Source organism: Glossina fuscipes, unplaced genomic scaffold (genome assembly GCF_014805625.2).
Source record: "Glossina fuscipes isolate IAEA_lab_2018 unplaced genomic scaffold, Yale_Gfus_2 148, whole genome shotgun sequence".
In the NCBI taxonomy this organism is placed as follows: Eukaryota; Metazoa; Arthropoda; class Insecta; order Diptera; family Glossinidae; genus Glossina; species Glossina fuscipes.
Window position 1 is genome coordinate 8,910 of NW_023998491.1, and position 18,244 is coordinate 27,153.

The 18,244-nt window shown below is 34.9% G+C and overlaps 2 protein-coding genes across 2 annotated transcripts in view; both read left to right on the forward strand.

The window, feature by feature from the left end:
* The first annotated feature begins 3,051 nt into the window (after positions 1–3,051).
* On the forward strand, positions 3,052–12,404 carry LOC119641398 (FMRFamide neuropeptides). The gene is made up of 2 exons (XM_038040037.1): positions 3,052–3,095; positions 11,093–12,404. Exon 2 carries the CDS (start codon positions 11,143–11,145, stop codon positions 12,334–12,336), a length of 1,194 nt encoding a protein of 397 aa, XP_037895965.1. The 5' UTR covers positions 3,052–3,095; positions 11,093–11,142; the 3' UTR covers positions 12,337–12,404.
* A 2,075-nt stretch (positions 12,405–14,479) lies between these two features.
* LOC119641404 (electron transfer flavoprotein-ubiquinone oxidoreductase, mitochondrial) overlaps positions 14,480–18,244 on the forward strand; it is a 4,158-nt gene continuing 393 nt past the window's right edge. The window contains exons 1-6 of the mRNA XM_038040042.1: positions 14,480–14,799; positions 16,289–16,402; positions 16,472–17,156; positions 17,218–17,579; positions 17,641–17,728; positions 17,794–18,242. Of these exons, the coding sequence (XP_037895970.1) occupies positions 14,772–14,799; positions 16,289–16,402; positions 16,472–17,156; positions 17,218–17,579; positions 17,641–17,728; positions 17,794–18,242 (1,726 nt within the window). The 5' untranslated portion in view covers positions 14,480–14,771. The remainder of the gene's footprint in view (positions 14,800–16,288; positions 16,403–16,471; positions 17,157–17,217; positions 17,580–17,640; positions 17,729–17,793; positions 18,243–18,244) is intronic.

The following is an 18,244-nucleotide window of genomic DNA, read 5'->3' on the forward strand; positions in this document are numbered from 1 at the left end:
CAATATTTTGAAGTGCAGAAAAGTGGTGAATATGGTTGGAAACTATCACGGTAACAGTGTTTCGCGGTCCACCATTAACTACCCTACACCATCCCGCAATTACTCATATAATAAATTTTCTAAATAAGGTGTAATATGGAAATTGGTCGGAAAAACGGTGCGATCCGGACCATATGGGTGTACCAAATTGCACAAAAATGTATCAAAAATTGCGATCTGAAAATAAAAAAGAATAAGACGGACAGACGGACAGACAAGCGTAGATCGACCAAAAAAGTGTTTCTGGATCGACTGGTATATTAAGCGGTGATCGCATATCAAGACCTTCTATACATTACATACATATGCACAAATTTAATGCACTTTAGTACGGTGTAGGTGTGGATTATAAAAATGTGAAGTGTAAATACATAACATATGATATGTAATACTATAGTGCACAGTGTAAAACGCAACGATTATTGCAAAATGCTTGGGAATATTTGGCCCACCATCGGAGGCAAAGCAAGAAATTAATATTTATTTTTACTCGTCATTGTTTGCTTGAACTTTGCGATACTAATAACACATAGTATGTGTTTATATTATAGTGTTTATCCAAGCAATCGTGTTTTATACTAAACTTTTTTTTCGCATGCATGCATGCATATGTGTTTGTGTTTGTATGAATCTAGCCTAACGGCATCCCCAAGTATTTACAGCCATATAAACCTTGCTCTGCGATCGTTTTGTCTCTTGGCATTTAAAATATTCTCTTCTGTGTGCTTTAATGAAGTTCAATAGGTTAAGATGCGAGAGTAAGAAAGAAAGTGAGGGAGCGAGCGATTAAATGGAGAGTAAGAAACACTTTAAACAAATTTATAAACAAAGCTCATAAAAAGCGTATGAAATTTTATTCAGTTTTTTTTTCGAAAACAAAGTAATTAATTGTTTCTTTTTTTTTTTTCTTTTTTGGTTGAATAGGTTGTGTGGGGGCATTTCTATTAATATTATTTGGGTAATCATGCCGTTGCGTAAATATAAAATTATTCCTGCATTAGTTTTGGTTTGTTTTTTTTCCCACCAAAGAAACAGAAGAAAATCGTTTACCTTGAACTTGTTTTTGCATAATTTCATAATTTATACTTAAAAACAGGCAAAATGAGAAGATTATAAAAAATTTTACAACGATTCCAAAACGAAAACAAGTAAGAAAATTAAATTCAATCGGGACCGAATCTCTTATACCAGTCACCGTTTACCCTGACAAATGTGGAGTGAACGCAGTTTATTTTTCCTATTTTCAAAATAAAAGTTTATGCCGTAGAGACATGTGGGCGTTGTAGGCGTGTCCTTCGAAAAGTTCAGGTCAATTCCAAATCCTTTTGCAAATTTGTAGGCGATATCTTCATTTTCGCTAAAGGGGGAACGTTTACCACAAACATACAGACGAACAGGCGGACATGTGTAGGTGCATTGAAGATTTGAAGTTGGCTCGAATTTGTTTACTTTATGGGATTTTTGAAACTTGTTTCTGCGCTTTATAAAGATATTGAAGAAATAGTTAAATTTTGAGACCCCATAATATTGCTTAGACATGATCAATTTTTTCCGTTTTTGTGCACAAAAATAGCTACAGCATCGCCCTTTAAGATATGCGTTGAAATTTTTGTACATTTATTTGCATTGTTTATGAGAAAAAAACCTATTTTTTATTCCCTATGAAACAAAGAGGTATTCTGAGTTTACATGATGCGGTGGGCTTGTCCTTCGACTTAGCTCATATCCAATACCCATATGCGTGCAAAAACTGTCAATGTTTCTGCCAAATTTGAAATTGCTAGCTTTATTTTTGGGGAATGGTGGCAACAGATACAACACAGACGGACATGCGGACAGACGGACATGCTTAAATCGACTTAGACTTGAATGCTGACTTACTATCTTACTATACTTTCTGTAGTCCCTGATGCTTCCTTCTGGGCGTTACAAACGCTTTGACAAAATGCATATACCCCCCATCCTTCCGTAATGGGTATAATTATGGAATTAAATTTGAAATAGTTAAAGTAAAGAATAACCGTAAAGGTCATCTGCAGGAAAGCGTTAATTAGTACTTTTTCTTTTGCATTTTCAAGTCAGTTAATAATAGTTTTAAAAGATATTTATTTATTTATTCTTTTTTTGTTTTTTTTTTTTTTATGTCTTTCTGCTACTATTACTCATGTCCATAATGCCTGGCCGATGACTACTAGTAAACGTCGTTACGGCGTCATTGCTTATCCGATTACATGCCTACATAAAATTTAATTACAGTTTAGAAAATATAAATATTTTTAGTTTAATCATAAAATCCCATTTTATGTGACCAATGGTTATATATTATTTAAAGTACAAGATGACGTTTTATTTAGCTACAAAAAGCAAAAAAAAAAAAAAAATAAAAAATAACCAACCATATCACACGCATTCAAGTGCTGTAAAAAGGCGTTAAAACATGTATGTAGAGATGTTTTTCTTTTTCGTTTTTTGTTTTTTCACTCACTCATTTAATTTGTTCACAAATAACCGTTATTAACTTAAATGATGAAACTTGTTAGTAAAGCAACATGTTGCACGGCATTTATAAACTGTGAGTAGATACTTGTTGCTTTTCCCTCCAAAAAAAAAAAAAAAAAAAAAAAAAACGAAGCAAAATCCTCCCCCTTGCTATATAGGCTTTAAACTTTGCTTTTGTTTTTTTTTCTTTTTTTTTTTCATATATGTCTCTTCGAAAGGACATTTGTAATCTTATCTTGTGTCTCTGTGTAGACAAGGATATAAAAGCACTGGTTCGGTTTAATAAATTTCGCAAACGTTTCAACGCTTTATTACCGGCAACAAGTACGGTTAAGAGCGATTTCCTCTTATATTAGTGCCGGGAATGCAAAAGGATGTGAATTTGCTTTGCTACAAAATAAGGAAATAATTTTATTAAAATAAAAAAAAGGAAAAATTTCTCAAATTTGAATAAATTGTTTTTTTTTCGCTGCTTTTTAAACTAACGAAATAGTATAAATTATTTCTAATGAAAATTTTGGATTAAAAAAATCTAGTCGTTCCACCTCTGCAACAAGGTAAGTGTGAATTTACTTAATAAGATGTAAAGTTTCTCCTCACTAAATTTGGTTCTACTGGCTGCGGGTGAATTACGCAACTCTTATTTAAAATAGAATACAAAATTTCTATTGTTGTTTATGAGCAGTGAGCAAAAAACCCGCTTTCGAGAACAAAAGTGGACGGTAAACTCGGAGTTGCAATCGAATTAATGCCCATAACTTCATTTATGCGACCGCAAGTGCGTTTACCGTAGGTAATTGTCAGACAGACAGACAGACAGACAGACAGACATATGCCTGTCATGCTTCTGGCGCATTGACGAAGAAACCAATATATCCTTATGGGCTCGCTGTTTGATCCGCATGAAGAATACATACCGTTTACAGGGTCTCCCGGGGTTTCTTTCCCAATTTTGCAGAATCACTGATAAAAGAATAAAATTACGATATTTCATAATGTTGGGCTGGCGTGGTCGAATTTTCAATTCATTTTTGTTGATATAGGATCGTCCAATAGGACATACGCAGAAATTTATATTGTCTTATTTGCTGTAGTTTGTGAGTAACAGGTGTTCTCAGTTTACTGTAGATATGCCGTGTAACTAATGTGGTCAATAGCAAGAGGCGTACAAGAACTTCCACAGTTTATGCTAAAATTGAAACTGAAATTTTCATTTTTGCGGTCGAGAGAATGTTTAACATAGAGATTACAGTTATATTGACACACAAGCAGAAAGACACTCCTTCCTGCACTGTTTAATGGGAGTAACTATCGTGAATGACTTAACCTCACAGCGCTCGTATAAGAATTAATAACCAACGGCCGCCCACACATTGCAGAGCGAGACGTACCACTTCTAAAGTAGCATAATAGGAAATAAGTGCAAGCTGTTTTCTTACTATTTAATAAGTGGCGAGACCTATCTATTAGCTCTTTGTTAATTCCCGACTAAAATTTGGAATAACCATAGCCACCACAAAACCCAAAAAAGGCGTACCAAGTAGCTAGGCAAGAAGGCATTCATCGTGATAGTCTGCTGGGAAGCGCATTTTCATGCCAGGAGTAATTTTATCTCGGGTAACCTGACCTCCATGGGCAACCAAAATTTCATGACTTGTCGTCCTTGTCGACTTAGGCCATGCTATACAGCTTCGGGTGTTATTTTACCGTACGCTGCCGGGGCTACGCTTACCTTTCGACCATTCACGCATTCCGGTTGACAATTCAGTACACTATCTAACTATTGATTCCGATGAACCCTTCTTGGCCGAGTGGCTGAGTAGCTCTAATAAATAAGAATGCCGCGAAAAGGCGTGGTTTTCGAAGATTCACATTTCTCCGCTCCTCACAAGACCATTTGCAAAGCAGATGACAAGATCTGAAGTCCCATCTCCGCATTCGTCATATGCGAACGGCTAAGCACACTCAGAAGTATACTTTCAATAAAAATCCATTATTCTGATTCTGTTAGCAAAGACAATAACCAAAGTAATTGCTTATGACAACTAGCTTAACCTCCATTCAGATAAAATAAAATTTTTTGAAAAAATCTTTCTATAATGAACACATACAACACAAACGGAACTTTTTCAAAATAGTACACTCTAATTACGCCGCTTATTGCGGATTCCCTAAATTGGAAAAATATATCGTTCACGGTATGTTCATGCTGCGCATAGTAATCGAATGCATATAAGCTGAGTTATTCCATTATGAGTGACATCTTATACGGCAAAGTGTTGCGCAAGTCTCTTATACCCTAAATCAATTAATTATATCACAATACCATATGAAGCAAGTGCTCTGGTTGTGCTGGCTAACAATCTGTTTACAGCATGCAATGACGCCTACTATATGAAAAAATTTACATGTGCTATCTTTTCATGAAAGTGTGTTATTGAAAAATTGGTGCCTCATTAATAATATTGAAAAATTTCACAAAATCTACGCTCTTGTCATTATTTATAGTTTGATGCAAATTGATGTTGGACGGAATTGAAAATAAATCCAAAATTACTTTTTTTTAAAATAATTTACTTTGTTTTTAATGTTATATAATTAAACTTAATTATAAGTTTAATGAAATGCAGTCTTCATCAATTCTAAACAAAGAAACTGAGCGGCAGAGAGAAAGCTGCAGTGATTTTTGTTTTTCCTTTCGCTCTTTCGAAACATTGTTTTTAAGAAAGATACTTAAGACTAATTTGTTTCTACTTGAGGGGAAAAAGTAATTTTTAATATTTATTTGTTTCGCTTCTTGTATATCCATCACCACTAACGCGTGATATTCATTTTATCAAAACGTTTGTAAAAACGAGAAAGACACTTTTGGACGCTTCTCGATAATATCAAATTCTGAATAGATTTCCATCCAAATTATTGTCCACCTGGATGGTATTCAAAAAAAAAAAAAAATTATCAAAATTTCCACATTTCTTCTATGGGTTAATCTATTGCTGAATGAAAAAAATATATAAAAAAAAAGTTCGTTGTTGACATGGTTCGTCATTCTTTCCTCACGGATCATGACGTTTAGGAGGCATTCACTGAACAATTGATGATTATACTTGATTTTTTTCGCATCTAGACAACCTCCCTACGAAGCACTTACTCTTTGTGCTTCGACAAAGCACTTAAATACTAATCCGTACTTTTCGAAAAAATGAAAAATGCGACTCTGTGTAGGACTATTTCAACTATTCTATTTATTTTTACCAAATTCGAAGTTCAAACCATCGCTCTCTCAAGTTACGAAGTTCGAAGTTCAAATACATTCCAACAAGTGGTCGCTCTCTCAAGTTAGTAAATTCGAAGTTCAAACCATCGCTTTCTCAAGTTACCAAATTCGAAGTTCAAACTTTACTATAATCGGTATAAACAAGTCCGTAAAATATATTTAGAAACACAGATGTTCACGTTAATGTTACCTCCAATTAAAAATTGAAACAGCAATTGCCAGTACCTTATAGAAACATTTTAATAATTTTCATTAAACTTATTTCAATACTTTCAATGGCACTTCAATATTTAATTATTATTATTTTTTAATAAAACTGCTAATAATAAATAGAAAAAATTTGCTAAGGGGAAAGTTTGCAATTTAGGTAAAAATTTTATATGGCTTCGTTGCTAAGAAATTACTCGTTACTCCGTAAAATAGCGAAGTTTTCATCGTTTTGTTGTTGTGGAATCGATGCAAATGCATCCAAGAAAGGGCATGCAAACTAGCTGATGCATCGTATATCTCACTCAAAAATCTTAGCCACCGCTGCTCCTCAGTTTTTTTGTCTTGTTTCGCGGACCCCTACATTTCCTTGCTTGTCGGCTGAAGCAGTATTCGGGTCAATAAAGAGGCAATGTGAAAGGTACCTTTCCCGCAGACAGTATTTTACGGAAAATTTACGTATCACCCTAAACGATTTGATAATAACTTTGCATGCATTTGAGCCGATTGTCGAGACTTTTTCGGTAAACTGTCAGGTTTCGAACCAAACAATCGTATTCTGCCACACATACATCTGTACATACGTACAAATACAATATTCAACAAACAACAATTTTCTGTGTACTGTAAAGTATTTTCCAAGAGGCTTGGTGTACCTGTAATAATCTCAACTACAAAAGTCAAAAGGCAATGGATGAAGTCTCTCATCCTGATTAATTCAAAATCTTATTCCCTCCTGAGCGTGACTCCTCTGGCGATCGTGAACATCGTCGCTGTATACTTCCAACTTAATTTTACTACCGCTTTCCTCGGTTTGGAAAACAGAAGTATTCTCGGTTTACGTGATTTGGCCTATTTTCAATACCAACCTGCGTGCAAGGACTTCCAATATTTCTATCAAATTTGAAGTCGATATCTTCATTTTTTCGAGCAGGAGAATGTCAAGAACGCCTCACCACACAGACCCATAGACGGACAGACTTATCTTAATCAATTCAGAATTTAATGCTGATCAATTATATATATATACATATATAATTGATTATATATATATATACAGGGTCTTTGAAATTTATTTTCGGATGCTGCAAATATTATAATAAAATGAGTAGACCCTTCATCCTTCCGTAGTGGACATGAAAATAGATGCTGTGATAATGAAATGCAATTGTTAAGTAACGATACCTTTAAATAGTTTTGGTAGAATACCCAAGTCGGCAACGTCTCTGCAACTGTCTAATTGCACATTTCTAAAATGTCGTAGGGAAAGTGACAAACAAATGGTGCTCTATGACCTTAAGATTTTGGCTCTCTCTGCTACCTTACCAAAAGAGATTTATCCTTTTTAGCCTTGCATGAGCGCAAGTTTATACTTCTTAGTTAAGCTAATAAATGGTATTATTGATTCGCCGACTTTATTAGGCTTTCCTTACCATTGTTGTAGAAATTTTATTTGCTGAAAGCTCACTCAAAACCTTTGCAAAAATCACCTCACTATGAATGTCATGTCTACGTCGTATTTAAATTAACATTTAATGTTTAATACTTTAATAATCCCCTAATTAAACCCAGGGTTGTTTTCAATAAAAACTAGGTTAGTAAGTTAATAAATTTAACCTTCAGTTAACACTAAGTCTATATCACGACTTTCAGTTATACTGTAACAGATCCAATTTTAACGTAAGGTGTTTTGTAGTTAACTATTAACTGGCAAAAATAATCAGCTGGTAAAACCAATCATAATCTTAGTAAAGTGAAATAAAAAAAATTGAGGGAAATTACTTGCGACGTGCAAAAAAATCCGTCACGATATGTGCAAAGTTAATCAAAATAATTTAACTAACAGTTATAAAATTACATTTTATTGAAAAACCAATTATTTAACTTCCAGCGAAGAAGGGCGTCCTCTCACTACAACTTCAATTGCAAACATCTCAAATTTCATACCCTACAACAAGCAAAATGCGAAATATTTACACGTCTTTTACTTCGTAAAGCGGTAAACAAATAAATCTCCGAACTCTCTTTAAAAGAAAAGAATTCTTACTCTCTAGCAAAGAGTTAAAGAGGAGTAAATCTTGGTTAAAAAAAAAAACAATTTCATAAAGTCATTTATTTGTAAAAAGAAAGTCTTTTATGTACGATTCTTACAATTTAAAATTGCGAATTAAATGAGAATTTCGTCTAAGCAAAAGAAAAACATATTTCACTGTGTATAGCATTGTTGTGTGTGAGTATATTTTTTATGACCATCGCGGAAAGCTGAGGAGTACATTCACTTTATTAAAACGTTTGCAACGTCAAGCAAGAAGCATCAGAGACCTCGCAAAGTGTTTATATGCCTGATTCTGAATCGATTTAAGCATGTATGTCTGTCCGTCTGTGCGCCTGTTGTAAACATTCTCCTGACCGCAAAAATGAAGCCATCGACTTCAAATTTGACAGATTCTTGCACACAGATTGGTATTAAAAATGGGCCAAATCAGTCGAAGGACACGCTCCCGGTGGCACGCAAACTGAGAAAGCCCCTGTTTTTCAAGAGGAACAAAGAAATTGTTTTTTTGCTCATTACTCATAAACTATAGCATATAACTGTACAGAAATTTAAAACTCATAATATATATACATTGTTGGCCAGTTTCAAACTTGGAATGCACCTATCTGTCTGTTCGTCTGTCCATCTATCCGTCTGCGTACCTATGTAGTATCTGTGATAAGCATTTGAACTTTGAAAGTGATCTAAACTTTTCAAAGGACCCGTCTACAACGCCCACGTACCTATAGGAGAAAACTTTTTATTTTTACAATAAAAAAATCAGCCTCGCCCGCTCCTTACTATAGAGAATGAAAATTTATTTCTTTTACTTTTTTCGTCTTTTTACGATAACTGTGATGGATATAAAAGATTCGGTCACGACCGAATACAATTTTCTTACTTGTTGTATTTGCCCACCTTACGCTAACCTGTCATAGCGACTGTCATCAATCTCATATAAGGCTTTCACATAATTTGACATATTTTGAAAAATTAATGCAAGCAACAAATTTTGTTGTACATAATGGTGGAGATAGACAGCAATTGCCCACATGATACGCTATTCAGAAGATATTGCTGTCCGAGGTTGACATCATGAGCCTCTGACAAAACACACGACTTAATAGAGAAACCGAAAAAAAGATCCGAAGAAAGATCTGAAGTCCCAACTTAGCGGAGTAATTTCCTAAGCCGAAATATTATTTTGTATTGGCTTTTATTTTAAGATACTAAAAAGTAGAGCGTGTTGCCGTAAAAACGTAAGAACGTTTGTAAGAGAAGCTGGTAAAAGAATGGTGTCATTCAATTCAAATTTCCCGCATTCAGTCAGTACATCAAAATACTGCTACCTTTCGGGTATCTTTACCGAAAAATGTGAAAAACTGAAAATGTCTATTACCTATCACCGACGGATTAGGTGTATATTTACTTTGTCAGAACGTTTGCAACGCCCACGAGAAAGCATCGGAGAACCTACAAAGTACATATATCCTTGATCAGCATCAAAATCTAAATCGATTTAAGCATGTCCGTCTGTCCGTCTCTCCGTCTATATGTCTCTCGATCTGTCTAATGTCTGTTGTAAGCATTCTCTTGGTCGCAAAAATAGAGCTATCGACTTCAAATTTGGCAAAAACATTGGAAGTTCTTACCCGCAGATTGGCATTGAAAATGAGCCAAATTAGTCGAATGACTCGACCATAGCTCCACGTAAACTGAACACACCTGCGCTTTTCAAACGGAATAAAAAATTGGGTATTTGCTCATTACCCATAAACTATAACATGTAAATTTATAAAATTTCAACCATATACTCTACGGGCGATGTTCTAGTATTTCTACAAAAACGGAAAAAATCAGACACGTTCACCTAATTTTGTAGTGAGTCATAACTTCATTTTTTTTCAAAACCTTCATAATGCATAGAAGCAAGCTTCAAACACCCCGTAAAGTATCTAAATTCTTGCCTAGTTCCAAATTCGAAATCCACCTAAATACGTCTGCCCGTTCATCAGTCCATGTGTCCGTCTGCACAACTGTGCGGTGTCTGTTCTCTCGTTCGCAAAAATGAAGACAAACGTGCCAAAGGGATTGAAAATCACCCGAAGTTATCAAAGAACGAACCTACAATGCCTACACGCCTGTGAAAAACTTTGTTTTCTGTGTTATTCGCTAAAATCCACTTGACATTAAAGAACATGAAAATTTAGCTATCTTCCATTATTTTAGGTTCGCGATGGTGGGTCGCGGGTGAATACAATTTCTCTTCAAGTTTCATTCTTGCGATCGAGGGAATGTTTATAGCAGACATTATACAAACTGAAAGACCCGTAGAAGGGCAGACGGATAGACGGACGTCATTAAATCAATTCAGAATTTGATGCTGATCAAGAATGTATACACTTTGTGAGGTCTCTGATGCTTTTGTCTCGGCACTGCAAGCGTTTTAACGAACACCCCATTCTTCGGTGATGGGTATAAAAATGTGGGCTGTCTTGGTGAACTATCTTCACTTCGGTAAATAGTTGGTTATTTCTTCTCTTTTATTAATATTTGATGATAACTACTAGTACGACCCTTTTTTGGGTAAAGCAAATGTGATGACCTAATTAATATATGCCAAACCCTCGAATAATGGTTACACAAGACGCCATTTCCACATCTTACTTTGCTGAAGCAGTGCTTTACTTGTGGGGCCATAAAGTAAATTTAGTTAAATTTCATATCTTGTGATACAAAATTTTTTCTTAATTCAAACTCAAACTCTCCTTGCCCTTCGACCTGTCACGTACGTGTTAAAAATTAAGTGTTTTTTTTCTCAAAGTAATCTTATTTTCCTCATGCGCGTAATACTTTAATGTAACAAAATTATCATCAGTCGCTTGATTGTTCATGGGAGGATTTCGTGGAAATTCTTAAGCAGCAATTTATGAATTTCGCTAATAAAGACCTTAAAAATGAATGTATCTTCTTCTTTTCTTTTTTTTTTTTTTTTTGGTTACTTTCAAGAGATGAATAACTTAAAATGTCAACAGCTTGTTTTTCAGTATCTTCTACTATTGCCCGCAACGGATAAACGGATAAAATGTTACCTCTAATTGTTTACTTGTTGGCTTTACAACATTTGCATACGTCAGCGCTGAGCAAAATATTGCTATCATCTGATTATAGTTTAAACAATTTAAATGAAGATTTCGATAAATCTATGCGCAGCAATGATCATGCGGTGACACCTACCACCTACGAGCCTTTACTCCAAGATATTATCGAAAATGTACCTTTTGTGCAGAGCTATCCGGATGAGACTGCCTTACAATTTCCAGAACAGATATCATCGGTAAATATTGATTACGGGAAGAATATTATCGTTTTAAAGTTCAGTAAGAAACCGAGAAAATTATCATTAAATAAAGAAGAACAAGAGAAACGTAAATCATTTCATGAGAATTTTATGCGCTTTGGTAAGAGAGCTTACGAATATCTCCCTACTATGAATGATTTTATTGGTCATTATTATGAAGAGTTGCCGGGAGAGCGTTACGATCGGGCTCGTGAAACTGTACGAGATTTGCGCGGTGATAATTTTATGCGTTTCGGTCGGAATGATAATCAATGCGGCAAAGCCGATTGCCGCGTTACTGAGGATTTTATGCGTTTCGGTCGCAGCAATGGTGGCAGTGTAGATTTTATGCGTTTGGGCCGCCGAAGTGGGGAAGATTTTATGAGATTTGGCCGCAATTCGGGTAATCAAGATTTCATGAGATTTGGTCGAAATTCGGGTAATCAAGATTTCATGAGATTTGGCCGTAATCCTGGAAATCAAAATTTCATGAGATTTGGTCGCTCATCTCCCGATCAACATTTTATACGATCGAGCCGTAATAGTGATTTTATGAGATTTGGTCGCAGCTCCTCTAGTCCGGACTTTATGAGATTTGGTCGCAATGCTTTCGATTTGAAAATGAAAGAAGGAAAACGTTCTGACAATTTTATGCGTTTTGGACGTGCATCGAATGAGAATTTTGTGCGTTTTGGTAAGCGGAAAACCGAAACTAAGGAACAACTTATCTCTGCTCCATCTGACTTGAATAAAAAAGCATCGAATGACACCGTCATTGAAACAAATTCCGAGGATAAAACTCTAAAAACGAATTTTGATAACAATCAGGAACTACTTAACGATAATGAGAACTTAATGAATTTCGAATTAAATAACAATATTCTGGCCGATGATAAGGATACATTAAACGCGGACTACGTTTTAAAAGTTTCCGAATAAATTATTTTTTAAAATTATGTAAATAAATGAATGTAAACTTTTATTAGTATTCAAGTATGCAGAATTGGTGCCACACAATTTTTATCTATACACCGTATTTAAAAGTTATACTATATTTTGTATACATCTCTACTAAGTAAATTTATAAGTTTAAGTGTGCTTTTGTTTTGTTTTGTTTTTTTTTTTTTTTACTAAGGCTGCATATTAAGTTTATTATGTCTTACGACGCAATCGAATGGTATACGAAAAAGAAAATTTTTCTTTTAAATTATATATAAATTTTATCAAACAGAAGAAATATTTTAATAAAGGAATATGAAAACCTTTGAAAAGGTGAAACATTATTTTCAATAATACATCAAATATTGACCTACATAAATAGAAGAAAAGGTAAGTTAACCGGGATACCCATAATACAAAATCAGTGTTAGTTGATAAAATTTACTAATGTCAACAAATACGTTCGTTTATTGAGAGCCCAGAGAGAGCTTTCTATCAAGGCGAAGTTCACACTTTCATCGTTCTTATACCCATCACCGAAGGACGATGATTTTGTCAAAACTTTGGCAACGACCAGAACGAAGCATCGAAGATGCCACAAACTGTATATATTCTTGATGTAGTGTGTATGTCTGCCCGTTTGTCCATCGGTCTGCCTGCGTAATGTCTGTTGTAAACATTCTTCTGTTCGCAAAAATAAAGCTATCAACATCAACTTCGGCAGAAACATCGGAAGTTCTTACACGCAGATTAGTATTGAAAATGAGCCAAATTGGTCGAAGGACACTTCCACAGCTTCACGTAAACTGAGAAAATCTCTGTTTTGCAAATGAAAAAAAATTGGTTTTATGGGCGATTCTATAGCAAAAACGGAAAAAATTGACCATCCCTACCCAATATTACAGTGTCTCAAAATTGAATAATTTTTTCAATACCTTTATAACGTGCAGAAACAAGCTTCAAAAACCCCATAAAGTAAACCAATTCTGGACCAGTTTCAAGTTTTGAATGCACCTAAACATGTCCGCCTGTTCGTCTGTCCACATGTCTGTTTGCGCAACTTTGTAGCATTTGTGAGAAAAATTCTCCATTTAAAAAAATGAAGATTGCTTACAAATTTGCAAAAGAATTTCGATTTGACCTAAAGTTTTCAAAAGACATGCCTACGTCAAAAACTTTTAATTTGAAAATAGAAGAAATCAAATGCGCCCACTCTATATTATCGAGCATGAAAATTTTGGTCTTTTACTTTTTTTAGGGTAAACGGTAATGGGTACAATAGATTCGGTCCCGACCGTGTTTAAGTTTCTTACTAGTTTTCCATATAACGACTTTTCACAATAAGACGTTATACGGGGAAAGGTCAAAATAGCGTTCATCCTTGGATCATATCATGTCAGTCTAACAAATTTCATCAAAGTATTTCTAAAATGCGACTTGTTGCTTGAACAATAAAATTACATTAAATGAACAGACGAACAGACAGGTTACGGATCTACATCGATCGGTATAACAACGCTGGGTCTATCTTAAATTCTTCTATATGTTAAATATGTCCGCACTAGCTTAACGTATCTTGCAGCAAAATTGTAAGGTATAAATATTTTTTCCTATTAAAATTGGGACTTTCTACCCTGTTTCTCAGTAAACATAGCAAGTATGCCCATCTGTTTGTTCCGCATCGTAACTAGTAGAAGTTACGAGTGCGAAGTCATCAGGTATTTTTTTTTTAACCCATCATCTCTTCAGGGATTTATAATAATACTGTTTTCTTAATACCAAGCTGAGAGTGTCATTGTGACTATTGCATCGGAATTGAAAATCTCGATAGTTAAGATTTGTATTTAATTCGGTATAAACGGCGTGAAATTGGATTTATTAAAATTAAGCATCTCGCTTCATCGTCGACTTTTACGATATATTATCAACAGCTAACAGCCCTGTCTTTGAATGGGAAGAGAAAGAGAGAGCTAAAGCACTCACTAAACTAACATTTTAATCAGTCAAAAGTTGCTTGTGGCTCTTATTAAATTGCATAAATTTTCATTTTAATTCGATTTTCGTTAATATTAAAATTAATTTAAAACATAATAAATTTTATTATAATATTTAGTTATTTCTAAGGTGAGATATGCATGAAATATGAAAATTCAAGAAAGTCCAAAGTTCATAGCCTAATGTCTGGTTAATGTGTTTATTTTCATCTGATATGTGAAACAAATTCTCTAAAACTAGTGAAGCAAAGCAAAAAAGCTAAACAAAAAAAAAGAAAGAAAAAAGATTCAAATATGCAATGAATTAGAAATTAGTTATCTTCTTCAAACTAATTCAGAGTATTTCAAAAGTTATTACATTTAAGTGAAGATTTCATGCTCAGCGGACAGCGAGCAAAGGTGTATTTAAGCCACATATTAAACTAATCAACTAAGGATACGATGTCAGCTTTAATGAAAGTTGCTAGAGGTATGTAATGTGTAATCTTGAAGAATGTTTGACAAACAATATTATTGTATACCTTAGAATTGTTGCTATTTGTTTTGTTTGTTACATAATCGAATTTGTTATTATTGCTTTTTGTATACTTTATTGTGGGTAATTAAAATAAATTTTTTTTTTTTTTTAAATATTTGTTACTTTTCTGTAGTAGATTTTTATTAAGTCGCGTTTTTTCCTACTCTTTTGCTATTTTTTTTTTCTTTGTTGTTTGTAAAAAGACTTTTTCTTATCAGTACCTAAGTCCAAAATATGTTCATGTATTCATGTATTATATATAATAAGGAAAAAGCACGAAAGCTGGTATAATAATAATAAGAGGAAGTAAACATAAAATAATACTTCCAAACGGCCGAGGTATTGAATATGTAACTGACAGAACTTAACGCAAATCAAACCACGTATGACACGTCGACGTAAAAAAAGGCAATAAATGTTCAATACGGATGCTTGCAGATGCATACATCATATAGACTAAACTTTAGATTCTTAGTATTATAAAACAATGATAACAACTGAGAAAATTGTATTCGATCGTAACAGAATCTTTTATATCTGTCATTATGATCCTAAAAAATAGAAAAAGACATAAATGTTCATTTTCTATAATATTGGGTGGGCTGGGGTGATTTTTTCTTTTTTAAAATAAAAGTGGAAATTTATATGGTGCAAGTGTTGTACTTTATAAGTAAAAAGCAAAAAACACAGAAGACAAAGGTGTTCACAGTTTTTGTTATATAGAAATGTGGGCATTGTAGGCGTGTCCTTTGAAAAGTTTGGATCATTTTCAAATTCTATTGAAACTTTGTAGGCAAACTGGATAATATTCACCACAGATACTACACTATTACACAGACAGACATATGCACATGCTTAGGTACATCCCGAATTTTAAATTGGCCAAAAACTTATACACTTTATGCGGTTTTTCAAGCTTACCTGGATAATTTCTACAGTAGTGTTGAACTGCCTGATAAGGAAAAAATATGCCCGTCCCATCCAAGCTTTCCAAGTTCATTTAGTATGCCACCGACTTTCGTTGAGGGTATTAAAAATATTTTTATTGTAACGATGTTTGCCGTGTATGGAGAAGACCGCGTTTTGCAGCGACGTTCTAAGATCGCCTCTTTGGAAATAAAGTTGCTATAGACTTAACATAGAGGAACTCAGGGACAAGTAGATCGCAATTTTATATTGATCAGTATAGATCTTGTGAAATGCATAAGTTAACTGACTTGCCTTATGAACTTACTCTTTTTATATGTATGTATTAACGTTCCTTCGCGAGTAAGAAAAGAAAAGAAATTAATTTGGGCTTACAGGATAAAGCATTGAGTTTGAGATTTTTAAATTTGTTTGTAAGCTCTTAAAAACCATCATCTGCACATCAACATTCGCATAAGTATTTAATTCATATAAATATTTATTAGAGTACTTTAAAAAAAACTACTTTTTTCAGTTAATAAACTCTTTACTCCCATCATTGTACGTAGTGCTTCCGATTCGGTTAAGTATCCAAAGATAACAACACATTATACAATACATCCGCGGGACAACGATGAACGATGGAAAGGTATGTGATTACTATACAGATAATAAACTGTAAGTAAAGTTTGTTACTAAAGCTCTTCTTTTTGCCTAGGTGTCAATATGGAACGGTTTATAGACGAAGTAGATGTGGTAATTGTGGGCGGTGGACCTGCAGGAATGTCCGCTGCTATTCGTGCCAAACAATTAGCTGCAGAGCAGCAAAAAGAAATACGCGTATGTGTAGTGGAAAAGGCAGCCGAAGTGGGCGGTCATATATTGTCGGGTGCCGTAGTAGATCCAGTATCAATTAATGAATTGTTTCCTAATTGGAAAGAAATGGGTGCTCCCTTAAATACCCCAGTGACAAAGGATTCTTTTTCATACCTAACTGATGCTGGACGTATATCAATACCTATATTTAAAGGGTGGCCTATGGATAATCATGGCAACTACGTGGTACGTTTAGGCCATTTGGTTAAGTGGTTGGGCGAACAAGCCGAAGCTTTGGGGGTTGAAATCTATCCAGGTTGTGCTGCCGCAGAGGTTCTCTTCCATAAAGATGGCAGTGTTAAGGGTGTAGCCACGAATGATGTGGGCATAGCCAAGGACGGTTCACCAAAAGATACCTTTGCGCGAGGAATGGAGTTACATGCTAAAACTACCATATTTGCGGAGGGATGTCGCGGCCATTTAACTAAACAAATTATGCGACAATTTAATTTGAACGAAGGCAGCCAACACCAAACGTATGGCATAGGATTAAAAGAAGTTTGGGAGATACAACCGGAAAAACATCAGTAGGTTTTAGAAAATAATAAAAATGCATGACTATTCTTAATACTCTTATACCCACTTTAGACCTGGTTTAGTGGAGCACACAATAGGTTGGCCTTTGGATAAATCAACCTACGGTGGTTCGTTTCTGTATCACCTCAACGAACCAACGCCTACTATAGCCGTAGGTTTTGTGGTTGGATTGGACTATCAGAATCCATGGCTTAGTCCATTCCAAGAATTCCAACGCTTTAAAACGCATCCTAAAGTACGAGAAGTATTCGAAGGCGCCAACCGTATAGCTTATGGAGCCAGAGCTATTAATGAGGGCGGCTTTCAAAGTTTGCCCTCGAAGTTAACTTTCCCAGGGGGCTGTTTGGTGGGCTGCAGTGCCGGTTTTCTAAATGTACCTAAAATCAAAGGTTCTCACTATGCTATGAAGAGCGGTAAGTAATGTACTGAAAGCTCTATACATATTTGCGAGTGTTGTTAATGCTTGTGATATAGGTATGTTGGCTGCTGAAAGTGCTTTGGAATCTATAATGGGGGAAAAACAAGAAACTACCGGTTATGAACCGAAATCTTATCCAGACAAGTAAAGCGGCTTAATTATCTAAAATACCAATGCCGTTTTAAAAAAATTTATTTTATTTTATTTAGGATTAAAAACTCATTCATATGGAAGGATTTATATAAAGTGCGGAACGTGCGGCCGTCTTTCCACAATCCTTTAGGCCTATATGGCGGTATGATGTTAAGTGGCATCTCAATAATCTTGGGTGGCCGTGAACCTTGGACATTAAAGCACGCCGGTCTCGATAATCAGTCTCTAAAACTTGCTAGTCAATGCCCGCAAATCGTTTATCCCAAACCAGATAACAAAATTTCTTTTGATCTTTTGTCTTCGGTCGCTTTAACTGGCACGAATCATGAAGGTGACCAACCTGCACATCTCACTCTTCATAGCGATCGCACGCCAATAGACCATAATTGGGCCTTGTACGAAGGACCTGAACAACGTTTTTGTCCCGCGGGAGTTTACGAATATGTGCCGAACGATGAGGGCGGCAATATGAAATTACAGATAAATGCTCAAAATTGCATCCATTGC

Excerpts from the sequence above, each read along its gene's own strand:
- LOC119641398 (XM_038040037.1), top strand. The coding sequence starts at position 11,143 with ATGTTACCTCTAATTGTTTACTTGTTGGCTTTACAACATTTGCATACG.